The 12,328-nt window shown below is 43.9% G+C and overlaps 1 protein-coding gene across 2 annotated transcripts in view; it reads left to right on the top strand.

Moving 5' to 3' along the window:
• CACNA1B (calcium voltage-gated channel subunit alpha1 B) overlaps positions 1-12,328 on the top strand; it is a 127,576-nt gene that overhangs the window by 68,254 nt on the left and 46,994 nt on the right. For both annotated transcript variants that reach the window (XM_087823076.1, XM_087823075.1), the window contains one exon: positions 12,034-12,160. In XM_087823076.1, the coding sequence (XP_087679202.1) occupies positions 12,034-12,160 (127 nt within the window). The remainder of the gene's footprint in view (positions 1-12,033; positions 12,161-12,328) is intronic.

Raw genomic sequence — 12,328 nt, 5'->3', positions numbered from 1 at the left:
AACCCCAGCCACATTGTAATGAGAGGCATGTGTGTTCTCCTGAAGTGCGATGCTCTCCCGGGGAATTTTACTGGAGATGTTATATAGGCTATGCCCAGTGATTCATAAAAAGAATTAGGAGGTTTTCTTTGTTTCCTTCTCTGGGACAGGTTAGCATCAGGCTTCCCTTGGCCTTTGCAAATTTGGTGAAATTCCCTTGTGAAATCATCTGGGGCTTTTTTTTTTTAGAAAAGTAGTTTTTTAATAATTTCTCTATTTCTATATAGATATTGGTCTGTTTAAACTCTCTCATTTCCTGAGATCAGTTTGGTAAATTATAATTTCCTTAGAAATGATCCATTTGATTTAGGTTTTATAAGTTACGCAAAGAAATGGCGTAATTTTTTCAAAGTTTTTTTCTATCTTGTGCTTAAATTCTCTTTTGCTTAACTTCCTTATAGAACATAGAATTTTAAAAATCTTTAAAAAGAATTTTGCCACCAATTAAGAATTTCTTTGTTTATTTTTTATCCCTGTCCCCTGTCCCACCTGTTTCTGTTCTGCTTTGTTCATTCAGTTATTTTAGACTCCACATGTAAGAGATCATATGGTGTTTGTTTTTCTCTGTCTAACTTACCTCATGGAGCATAATGCTGTTAAGGCCCACCCATGTTGTCACAAATGGCAAGATCTCATTCTCCTGTGCGTGTGCGCACCGCTGCTTTATCCACTCGCCTGTTGGTAGAAGCTTGTGCTGCTCCCATAGCTTGGCTGTTGCAAGTAGTGCTGCAGTGAACACGGGCGCGCGTGTCATTTTGAATTAGTGGTTTTGTTTCCACCCAGAAGTGGAATTACTGGACTATAGAGAAGCTCTCTTTTTAAATTTTGTTTTTTTAAACATATCTTTATTAATTTCAGAGAGAGGAAGGGAGAGGGAGGGAGAGAGAGAGAGAGAAACATCAATGAGTCATTGATCGGCTGCCTCATACACGTCCCCCACCAGAGATCAAGCCCGCAACCTGGGCATGTGCCCTGATGGGGAATCGAACCCTGGTCTCCTGGATCCTAGGCCAATGCTCAACTGCAGAGCCACGCTGGCCGGGCTCTTTTTTAATTCTTTGAGGAAACTCCATACTGTTTTCCACAGTGGCTGCACCAATCTGCATTCCCACCAACAGTGCACAAGGGTCCCTTTTCTCCGAATCCTCCCCAACACCCGTGGTCTGTTGATTCATTGATGGTGGCCATTCTCACAGGGGTGAGGTGAACCCCACTGTGGATTTAACTTGCATCTCTCTGACAGTGATGGTGGCATGAGCACCTTTTCATACATCTGTCGGCTATCTGCATGTCCTCTTTGGAGAAATGTCTGTTTAGGTTCTCTGCCCATTTTTAAAATTAGATTGCTTGTGTTTTGGTGTTGAGTTGTATGAGTTCTTTATAAATTTTTATATAGCCCCTCATAGGATGTGTCTTTGGCGACTGTCTTCTCCCATTCAGTAGGGTGCCTTTTCATTTTGTCGACGATTTCTTTCCCTGTGAAAACACTTTTCGTTTGATGTTTCTATTTGTTTACTTTTCCTTTTGTTTCCCTTGCTCAAGGAGACATATCCAAAAAACATATTTCTAAGATCAGTATTAGAGAGTTTACTGCCTATGGTTTCTTCAGGGAGCGTTATGGTTTCAAGTCTAACCCTAGGGTGAGGCCTAGGGTTAGGGTTCGTTCTTTAACCCATTTTGAGTTTATTTTTGTACATGGTGTAAGAATGTATTCCAATTTCATTGTTTGGCACGTATCTGCCCAGTTTTGCCAAAACCAGTTTTTGAAGAGCTATGAATTCTACTTTCTAATATTTTGTTAAGGAGATGCTCTGTGTTCATGAGGGATGTTGGTCTGTAGTTTTCTGTTTTCTACTGTCACCTAGTTTGTGTATCAGAATACTGAATTCATAAAATGGACTGGAAAGCGTTTCATCTGCGTTTTGGAGGAGATTGTGTAGAATTGGTGGTCATTCTCCATTAAATATTTGGTGCCAATGGAACATTTCTTTTGGGAACATAAAATTATTACTATCATAGGCTGTGTTACCTGTCTCATGGGCTGAATTGTCGTAGCTGGTGCTGTGGAAGGAGCTGGTCCATCTCACATAAGGTGTCGGGTTTCTGTGGTGTAGTGGCAGTGTCCCTTACTCTGCTGTCCTCGGGATCTGTAGGGACAGCCTGTTTGTTCCTGATTTTGGTAATTTGTGTCTTCTCCCTTTTTTTCAGTCTTGCTAGAAGTTTGTTAATCTCATTAATCTTTTCACAGATTTTCTCTTGGTTTTGTTTCCAGTTGCATTTTATTTCTGCTCTTTTTTTTCTTTCTGTTTGCTTTGGGTTTATTTTGCTGTTTTTCGTTTCTTAAGATGGGAGCTTAGATTATTGATTGGAGTCTTTTCCTTTTTTCTAATGCTGTGTACATTTTCTTCTGAGGACTGCTTTATCTGTGTCCCACAGACTTTGACATTTTCATTTTCATTCAGTTCCATTAAAACTTCCTCTTTGACTCATTGATTACCTAGAAGTGTGTCATTTAGTTTCCAGGTGTTTGGAGCTCCGCTTTCTTGTCATCTTTCTGTCACTGACTTCTAGTTTGATTACTTTGTGGTCAGTGAGCACACTCTATCATTTCGAATCTTGGAAGCTTGTTAAGGTGTGTTGTACTGCCCAGGCTATGGCTTGTCTTGGTCTACATTCTGTGGGTGCTGGAAAAGAATGCTCATGCTGCTGCTGTTGGGCAGGCTCCTGTGAGTGCCAGTTCCGTCCTTTGGGTCGGTGGTGGTGTTGATTTCTGTGTAAATGTGGGTTTATCTGTTTCTTCTTTCTGTTCTATTGGCTTTTGTCTCATGCATTTTGCAGCTCTGGTTTAAATACATACACATTTAGAATTGTGCCTTCTTGAAAGCTTGGCCCTTCAGTCATTGTGCAATGTGTTTGTCTGTACCTGACAGTTCTCTTTGCTCTGATGTCTACTTTATCGGACATAAACACACCCCCACTCTTGCTTTATTTTGATTCATATTTTTCTGGTATATCTTTTTTACCTTTTTACTTTCAAACTAGCTGCATGGTTATATTTTAAGTTAGTTTCCGGTAGACAACATATAGTTGGGTCATGTTTTTAATTCATTCTGTCAGTTCTGTCTTTTATTTGGCATATTAAGACCATTTACACTCTTTCTGTTTTTTTGGTTTTGTTTTGTTTTGTTTCTCTGGTTTCTGTTTCCTGCCTTCCCTGGGTTCCTGGTATATATTTAAGAATTCATTTTGATTTAACTGTAGTACTTTTTATTGTATCTCTGTATTGTTTTTTACTGTTTGCTCTGGGTATGATGTTATACAATAATTTACTCCAGTATACCAGAGTTATCACTTCACCAGTTTGAGTGAAGTATGACAACTTTACTCCTTTTTTCCTCCCCATGTATAATATAATTGTCTTAAATGTTTCCTCTGTATATATTTAGAACCACATCAGTATGTGTTATAACTTTTGCTTCACCCTAGAAATTTAGGAAGAAAGTACATTGTATTTACTCGTATTTTTTTCTCCTTCTATTGTTCTTTCCTCCTTCGTGATATTCCAGTATTTCTTCTTTCATAATTTATGTTCTATTTAGAGGAACTTCCTTGGTCATTCTTTTAGTGTAGGCCTGCAGGGGGCAGATTCTCTTAGTTTTCCTTCATCCGAGAATGTCTTGATTTTCCCTTCATTCCTGAAGGATATTTTTACTGGGTATAGAACTCTGGGTTGACAGTTCTTTTTTTTTCAGCACTTGAAAAAAACGTGTGCCTCTTCCTTCTGACCTCCATGGTTTCTGATGAGAAATCTACTGTCATTCGAATTGTTTTCTTCCTATAGGTAAGATGTTTCTCTCTCGCTGCTTTCAAGATTTATTTCTTTGTCTTTATATTTCAGAAGTTTGATTATGATGTATGTTGGCATGAGTTTCTTTAGGCTTATCCTGTTTGGGGTTTGCTCAGTTTCTTGAATTTGTAGGTTTATGTCTTTTTGCCAGATTTGGAGTATTTCATCCATTATGTCTTTGAATACGTCTTCAGCTCTGCCCTCTTTCTCTTTTCTTTTCAGGACTTTGTTGACATGAATGGTAGATCTTGTGTTACAGTCACAAAGGTCTCTGAGGCTCTGTTCACTTTTTGCGGTCTTTTTCTTTTCTCTTTTTTTTCTGTTTTTCAGATTGGGTAATTCTTATTGTTCTGTCTCCCAGTTCACTGACTCTCTCCTCTGTATGCTCCATTCTGCTGTTAAGCCCATCTATTGAGTTTTAATTTCAGTTATTGTATATTTCAGTCATAAAATTTATATTTGGTTCTTCTTTATATCTTCTATTTCTTTGCTAAGGTTTTCTGTTTCTTTGCTGAGATTATTTTTTTCATTTTTTTCCAAATGTGCTCTAAATAGTCTGTTGAAGCATTTTTATGATGGGTGCATTAAGTCATTGTCAGATAATTCTAACATCTGTATTATTTGGTGTCTGTTGATTGCCTCTTCTCATTGAAATTGATATTTTACTGGTGTGACAAGTAATTTTTATTGAGACCTAGACATGTTGATATTATGCCATTAGCCTGTGAGTCTTACTTAAACCTGTCTTAGCTGGTCTACAGTGACACTGCTCCACCAGGGAGGGGCAGGGAGCTGTCTCACGGACAGGTGGGATGGAGCACAGGTTCCTCAGTTGACTTCCACCGGCACCAGTGGGAGTGAGCTCTGTTCCAGTTGGACTGGGGTGGGAGATCGAGATCTAGCTCCTCCCTGGGCCTCCACTGATGCCATCCAGTCTGAGAGAGTGAGAGTACCTTTTCTGCTGCCCCCACAGCCTCCATGGACAGAGCAGGGGTTGGCCTCATTACCTCTGAGTGTTGGTAAAAGTCCTGGCTTTCCACTGGGATTCACTTCAGCAAGTAAAGGGAAGGGGTGCCTTCCCTTTACTTATTACTTATCAGTAATAATTGAAGTCCAGGCTCCCCACATGACCTGTACTGATGTTGCATGGGTTGGGGGTCTTGTTACTACAGGGTGGGGCAAGAGATCCCCACTTGGCTCCCTCTGATACCACCCCAGCAGAAGCTTTTGGGTACCTCATCACAGGCTGTTGAGGGGGGCCATGTAGGCTGGCCTCACTCAGTCTCTGCTCATGAGTGGAGGTAGGGCTGCCGTTTTTTCCTGCAGTGTTTGGCTGTAGCTGAGTAGTGATTGTCTATTACTAATTTCTTATCTTGCTGGGCTACACCTCCCCTCATCCTGTCACTAGAGAAGGCTGGCTTTTGTTGGGACTTTAAGAAATCTGTGCTCTTTGGCACTTCTGGGTTGCTAGCTTCTCCAACACCAAGAATATGTGAAGCATAAAAGAAAACCGAGAAAAGAAAAACTTATTGCTGTGTCATTTCTCAGATTCCAAGGTCACTAGCCAATCTGCCTCCTTCTTTCTATCTTTCAGGATCTTCTTACATTTGCCTTACATACAACGTCCAGGCTTTTAGTGGTGCTTAGTGGGATAGAGGAGGGAAAGTTCTTCTATTTCATCTTTCTAGAAATTGACATCTTGAATTTTTATATATAGCGTGAGGTCAGAGTAGAGATTCCCCACCCCCACCATGGATGTCTATTTGTCCCATTACCATTTATGTAAAGATATATCCTGCTCACTATGACTGGGAACCTAAAACTGCTCTAAAAAAGTAAAAAGAAATTTTAGGATAAGACAAGAGAGATACAAATACAAAATCAAATTTTGTTGAATTACTTCCCGCTGAATTGGCACTTTTGTTAAAAATCAATTGGTGGGTGTTAGTACATTTCAGGAAAAATTTCTGGGATTGTGATTTTAAATGTTAGTTCTATTGCATCATTTTATTTTCGTTTTTCAGATATTCCAGTTATACAAATGTTGGCTCTACTTTGCCTGTTTTTTATTTGACTTTCTGATCCTTTTGAAAACTCATCACACCCTGACTGGATAGCTCAGTTGGTTAGAGCGTCGTCCCGATACGCCAAGGCTGCAGGGTTTCCTTTTCTCCACACCCTCGCCAGCACACATTTGTTGATTTATTCATGGTAGCCATTATGGCAGGTGTGAGGTGATACCTCGTTGTTGTTTTAATTTGTGTGTCTCTGGTAATTAGTGCCATTGAGCACCTTTTCAAATGTCTGTTGGCATCTGTGTGTCGTCTTGCAGAAATGTCTATTTAGGGCCTCTGCCCATTTTTTAATTGGATTGTTTGTCTTCCTGGTGTTGAGTTGCATGAGTTATTTATATATTTTGGAAATTTACCAGATTATAGGATTTTAATTTGATTTTGTATTTGTATCTCTTTTGTCTTGTCCTGAAATTTTTGTCTTTTTACTCTTCTAGAGCAGTTTCAGGCTCCCAGTCATAGTGAGCAGGAGCTCTGTTGTATACCCACTGTCTCTGGACGGGTGCAGCCTTCTCCATCATCAGTGTCTCCACCAGGTGGTGCACTTGTTATAGTCGGTGAACCCACACGGACATGTCACTGTCACCCAGAATCCACAGTTTATGTGAGGGTCACTCTTGGTGTCGTACATTCTGTGGGTTTGGACCAATGTATAATGACATGTAGCCACCATTATGGTGTCATACAGAGTAGTTCACTGCCCTAAAACCCCTTTTTTTTGTATTTTTTACTTTGCATATTGTTTTTAAAATGATATTCTCTTTTAAAAAATTATACTTTTTAATTATTTGCTCCTACTATATAGAAACACAAGCAAGTTTTTATCCAGCCACAGTTTTCAATCACTCTGGTTACACTAAGTAACTTTTCTGTAGATTATTTTGTTTTCTACGTAGACACAGTTATACTGCCTCGGAATATTATTTTTTTTAATTTTTTTTTTTAATATATCTTTATTGATTTCAGAGAGAGGAAAGGAGAGGGAGAGAGAGAGATAGAAACATCAATGATGAGAGAGTCATTGATTGAGCCCGCAACCCGGGCATGTGCCCTGACCGGGAATCGAACCCCGATCTCCTGGATCCTAGGTCGACGCTCAACCGCTGAGCCACGCCCAGCCGGGCAGAATATAATTTTTGACTCATGAATTCTTTAAAGTCTGTTTTTCAATTTCCAGTTGTGAAATTTAAACCTTAATTAATCTTTTTTTGTTTCTGATAACTACCTTAATTTCTAACTTAATTTCACTGTGATGAGAGAGCATAACCTGTAGATGGTGAGGGGAAGTTTGCCCAAAATATTCCTCTTGGGATATTTACTACAGTCTTGTGTCCTATTGTTTCTGGGGTCCAAGCAAGATTTGTTTACATGTTTTTGTCTTCTGTCTACCCGAGTTGCCTACTTTGAATTCCCAGACCCCTGCCTCTGCCCCTTAGTCCAGAATGGTGACTAAGCCTTAACTGCCCAACATGTCCCCTCAGGTCCCATATTCTCAGGGACCCTCTATGTACTGTCCACTTGAGTGTTAATGAATCAAGAGCTTCACCAGAACCAAAGACAAAGATTTATTCAAGGATCTTGAGATTTGTAATCTGGAAACATGGCCAGGTAACACCAGAGTGTTCTGAAGAAGCAGAAGCATTGGGAGCTCCTACGTGGCAGAATCAGTCCTGCATCCCTAGCTCTGGGTTGGTCCGAGGTGGTGGTGTCAAGCTGTCTGGGCACATAGACATGCTTTCCCACGTTCTTCAGAGGGCGCACTGTGGGGTTTGTATGTTCTGAAAGTTCAGAAGTTTAAAAGTTTAAGTCCTTGGGCTGGTTAATGCAGAACAAACTCTGTTCCTTGTGTTTTAGCCGCTGTGATTTAAGTAACTTTGTTAGCTTGGCTGTGGTGACCCCATTTTGTTTCTCCACTTCTGGCTCAGTATGTAATGAACTTGGTCATTTTCTCCCATTAATCTCTCTCGTTAATTTGATTATGAGTCCAGCCAGAGGGACTTAGAAGGGTGGATGGAAAATTGTTTTTCCACCCCCACAATGGTTTCCTTTGAGACATACTTACAGTTGCTTATGGCTTAGCATATGGTCAATGTTTATAAATGTTCCATGAGCTTAAAAGGAATATGTTTTCTTTAATTTTGGACCACTGGGTTTTTTATATTTGTCTTCCAAATCAGTTCTTAGTTGCACTGCTAAATATTCCACGTACTCAATAATATTTCCCTGACTGACTCATGGCTAATTGAGTGCATATGAAACCTCTTTCTCTCGGCAGACCTGTCAGCTCTTACTTTATATGCACATTTATTTATTTTCTGCAGTTACTGTAAATAGTTTGAAACATGCAGCGCAGAACAGAAAACCTAACAGACGATCAAGTACTTTTTTCTTTCTAAATGAACATTTGCTAAGCGTTATGTTTTTTCATCTTTTGACTTTCGACCTTTATGTGGCCATATGTTTTAGGCTTGCCTCGGAAGGTACTTGTAACTGTGTTTTAAGAACCCAGCTGGAACATCCGTGCCAGTTAGCGGCCACGTTCAGCCTGTTCATGTTTATTGCCATTATTTATTTACTGGGATTTGCTTCCTCCGGTTTAGATGTTGACAGCTGTTCTGTTTCTCCTACGCTTTACGCTCCTTTCCTTCAGTTCTAATATTGAATAATTGCTTGTTTGCTTAAGTAGCACATTTTTCCTCTACTGAAGTTTAGAAACGATGAATTCTGTTTCTGGCTTTTAGTGGTCACCATCCGACTTTCCTGGGTAACATGACTGGGGGGGTGTTTGTGGGACGCTCCCTCCGAGCAGCAGTGCCGCTCACGCTGCTCCCCACGCAGTGCTGCCCAGCCCGTGGCCCTGCTTCTCATCTCGCAAGGTGAACGTTATATTTTTGCTATATAGACTGTTTATTTAGGGTCACCATTTCGTGACCTCCCTTTCGGTCTTGCATCTAAAACCTTCCTTGAGTATCATTTTCTGTCTTCCTGAAGTTCAGACATTCCCATAAAGCCTGACCCGTGCATTCCTGAAAATGCCACGCTGGAAAGAACAAGCGTTGTAGGAAAGACGGGGTTGAGAGCAGTGATTCAAGGCCTGTGCAGCTTTGTAAGCAGAGCACTAACATAAACCAGAGCAGTCCTGACGAAGCAGCAGCAGTTGCATCTCTGTTGGCAGTGTGGAGACCTTACCCCTCCAGGTGAAGGGCCTGTAGGGCATGGGCTTCTCCTGCGTGAGCAGGGGCCTCGCTTCTCTGCACGTCACTCCTCTCTGGGTATTGCCCCTTGGTCCCGACACTGTGTGGCCCTCAGCATCCAGTCCTTTCCTGCCAGCGAGAGTGCTGCTCTGTGCTGGGCTCTTACACTAGGAGTCAGCAAAGGGCCTCAGGAAAGCTGGGGGGAGGGGGGGAGTCTGTGCTTCCCTCTTCCAAGGATCCGTGTTGATTGGTCTCCACGCCTTTAAGCCTTTAGCGTCTGTGCTTTACAGTTGTTTTCAGGGGAGGACGAGGCTGTTTCCAGCTTCTCTGTTTCAGGCCATTGAAACGCTGGGTCAGCTTTATGGACTTTGATTGCTTGTTCATGTTTTTAAGATAGATTTTCTTATTTACATAGTTATTTTATATTCCAGGTCTAAAATGTCTTACATCTGCTGTCTCTCACACGTGGTGATCTTGCTCCTTGTATGTTTGGTGATGTTTTTAGTTGGAGTTCATATACAGTTGACCTCAGTCCACCTTTTCTCAGCTGGGGCTATGAGAGAATTCAGCCTACAGAACATGAACTTACAGGCTGCTTTTTTAGTTCTGCAAGGGTGGTGTGTCGTAGCCAGTGCCGCTGTGAGAGCGTCTTCTTACACCAGGGGTGCTTTGAGGGGCGCTGTATCTGCCGGGACTCTGGGCCGGGTGGGGAGGTTGGGTCAGGGGGTCTGGTTTGCTGGTTCAGAAGCTCAGGGCATCCCGCCTGGGCTGTCGTCCCCTTGAGGGAACAGCTCAACAGGAAGCCTCTTTCAGCTTGTCAGGTCCCCTCCCAGCAGGGAAGGTCGCGTCCCCACAAGGTAACTCCGCAGTGGAGCCTGTGTCTTAACCCCACAGTGAGAGCTGTTCCCAGGAGCAGGAGCACGTCTGCCATGGCCGCTGTTCAGTGATGTCTCTCCCTCTCCCACCCCTTGTGGGCCGGCTCGTTCAAGTGTCTTCTTTTCAGTGATTTAACTATTACTGCCAGGTCTTATTTCTTTTTTTAGTGACCTGCATCCAACAGTGACTTGCATCTGCCCTCATTCTGATCATCCCCCACACTCTAGTTCTGCTTGGACTTGGTCGATTCACGTTCTTGCTGTAAACCCTGTTCTGACGTATTTCTGTCTGGCCTGGGCTCTGTCCGCTTCTGTTGAGCATCAGAGCTCTTCATTGAGTCTGAGTCCACACTGGTTCTTTCCCCAGTTTTCGTACCCTTGGGTTTCCTTTATTGTTATTGTGAAGCTGTGGTTTTGAAATAATAAATTTATTTTAATCCTTACCTGAGGATATTTTAACCATTGCTTTTCAGAGAGAGTGGAGGGGTGAGAGAGAGAAACATCGATGTGAGAGAGACACATTGATTGGTTGCCTCCCGCAGGAGCCCTGACTGGGGCTGGACATCAAACGTGCAACCGAGGTTTGTGCCCTTGGCCAGAATCAAACCCAGGACCCTTCAGTCCATGGGCCAACGCTCTAACCACTGAGCCACACCAGCCAGGGTGAAATAATAAAGTTCTTAATTTAAAAGTAATGCATGAGCATCATGGAAAATTTTGGGGGTGTTAAAAGTAGTATAGTGAAGACCCTGGCTAAGTACTAAATGGTTAGACCGCCAGCCTGCAGACTGAAGGGATAGAACCTTGCAGGGCTTTAGGTGGGCATGCTGAAGCTCCTTTCCCAGAAGGTTCCTGGTTCTACCCTCGGCAGGGAAGCTCGCTGGTGCTGGTGGTACACGCGCAGCCCAGGAGGCACCGTTGGCTGCTGCTGACGCTCAGGTCTGTCTGTCTCCAAAGTCGGCTCAGGCTTCTGCCTCTGGCCCAGCCAGGCTGCAGCGCCACAGTGTGGCCACAGTTAGGGGCAGAGGCTGGACCCTTGGTCTTCGTGTGAGCTTTGGGGACATTCACCCTCATTTCTGTCGTCCTTTAATGTCCTTTTTGCTTTTACGTTCCTTACAAGAAGTAAAAGTGAGACCCAGCCATTGGCATTGGCTCCGAGTCACTGCACCTACTGTCTCCTGGCATCTCTGAGCTCTTGGGAACAGCGTTACCTACGGGAATTGAAGTAGACATTAGGGGAGTTACAATAAAAACTATTGTGGGAACAGTACTGTGCGTGGACAACAAAGTCTACTTAAAAGTAACTAAGGTCATGGTGTTTTAACCCTGGGAAGTTTGGTTTGTGGGACCCAAGCTGTGGAGGCGCCGGCAGCCCTGAAAGTCAAGGATGGTCTCGGGGGAGCAAGCATGTGCACTGTGGCTGTGCCTGCCAGCCAGCACCCCGCACTACAGTCCTCCCCACACCTGGGCTGGAGCCCTCTGTAGTCCCTGGCACAGAAGGGCCTTCCCTAGGGTCCTGAAGGAGAGAACCCCAGGCCAGTGAGATGAACCAGCCGGCTCAGGACCGCGTCTGCGGTGCAGGACCAGCTGAGGTCCTGGCAGAGACAACAACATGGCATCTTTTCTCAAGGGCTGAACCCTGACCCAGAGGCGGGGACCCTGTTTGCCCTGGTCTGGGGCTCTGGGGCTCTGGGGCTCTTAGAGCATTAGGACTAACGGCTTCTAGTGGAGGCAGAGGTGTCTGCAGCCAAGGACACGGTGCTGCGCTGTCACCCCTGCCCTGGTGGAGCTTGACCTGAGGAAGGCTTCCTTAGGGCCCAGTGCTGGCTCAGTCCTTGCCATCACGCACCTCCCTCCTGGTCTCACTGGGATGCAGGTAGTCTCGTGTGTGTTAGCCCTTTCCTATTGGGGTTGGAGCTGGGACAGCATCTGGTGCCTGGCTGAGATCTGCGTGATGTGGGCTCCATGCAGCATGCCCGTGACTTGGCTGCCTTGTGTCCTCATAGGCGGCAGCGTGGACCTGGACGGCCAGGCGGAGGGGAAGAAGGAGGTGGAAGCCAATGACGAGATGAGGAGTGGCCCCCGCCCCATCGTCCCATACAGCTCCATGTTCTGTCTGAGCCCCACCAACCTGTGAGTCCCTTTGCTGCCATACCTGGGCCCATGACTTTTACCCATCACCTGTGATCCACATGATGCAACAGCCGTGTGCCCCTTATGTGGCTGCTCCTTCTCATCACCCGGGGTCAGCCTCACTGTCACGGCCTCCCTGGCCTCCTGGTGACTGTCCTCTGCTGTGTT

Source organism: Miniopterus natalensis, chromosome 12 (genome assembly GCF_054644295.1).
Source record: "Miniopterus natalensis isolate mMinNat1 chromosome 12, mMinNat1.hap1, whole genome shotgun sequence".
Taxonomy (NCBI): domain Eukaryota; kingdom Metazoa; phylum Chordata; class Mammalia; order Chiroptera; family Miniopteridae; genus Miniopterus; species Miniopterus natalensis.
Note: the sequence above shows the minus strand (reverse complement) of the source record. Positions and strands in the feature narration are given on the sequence as shown.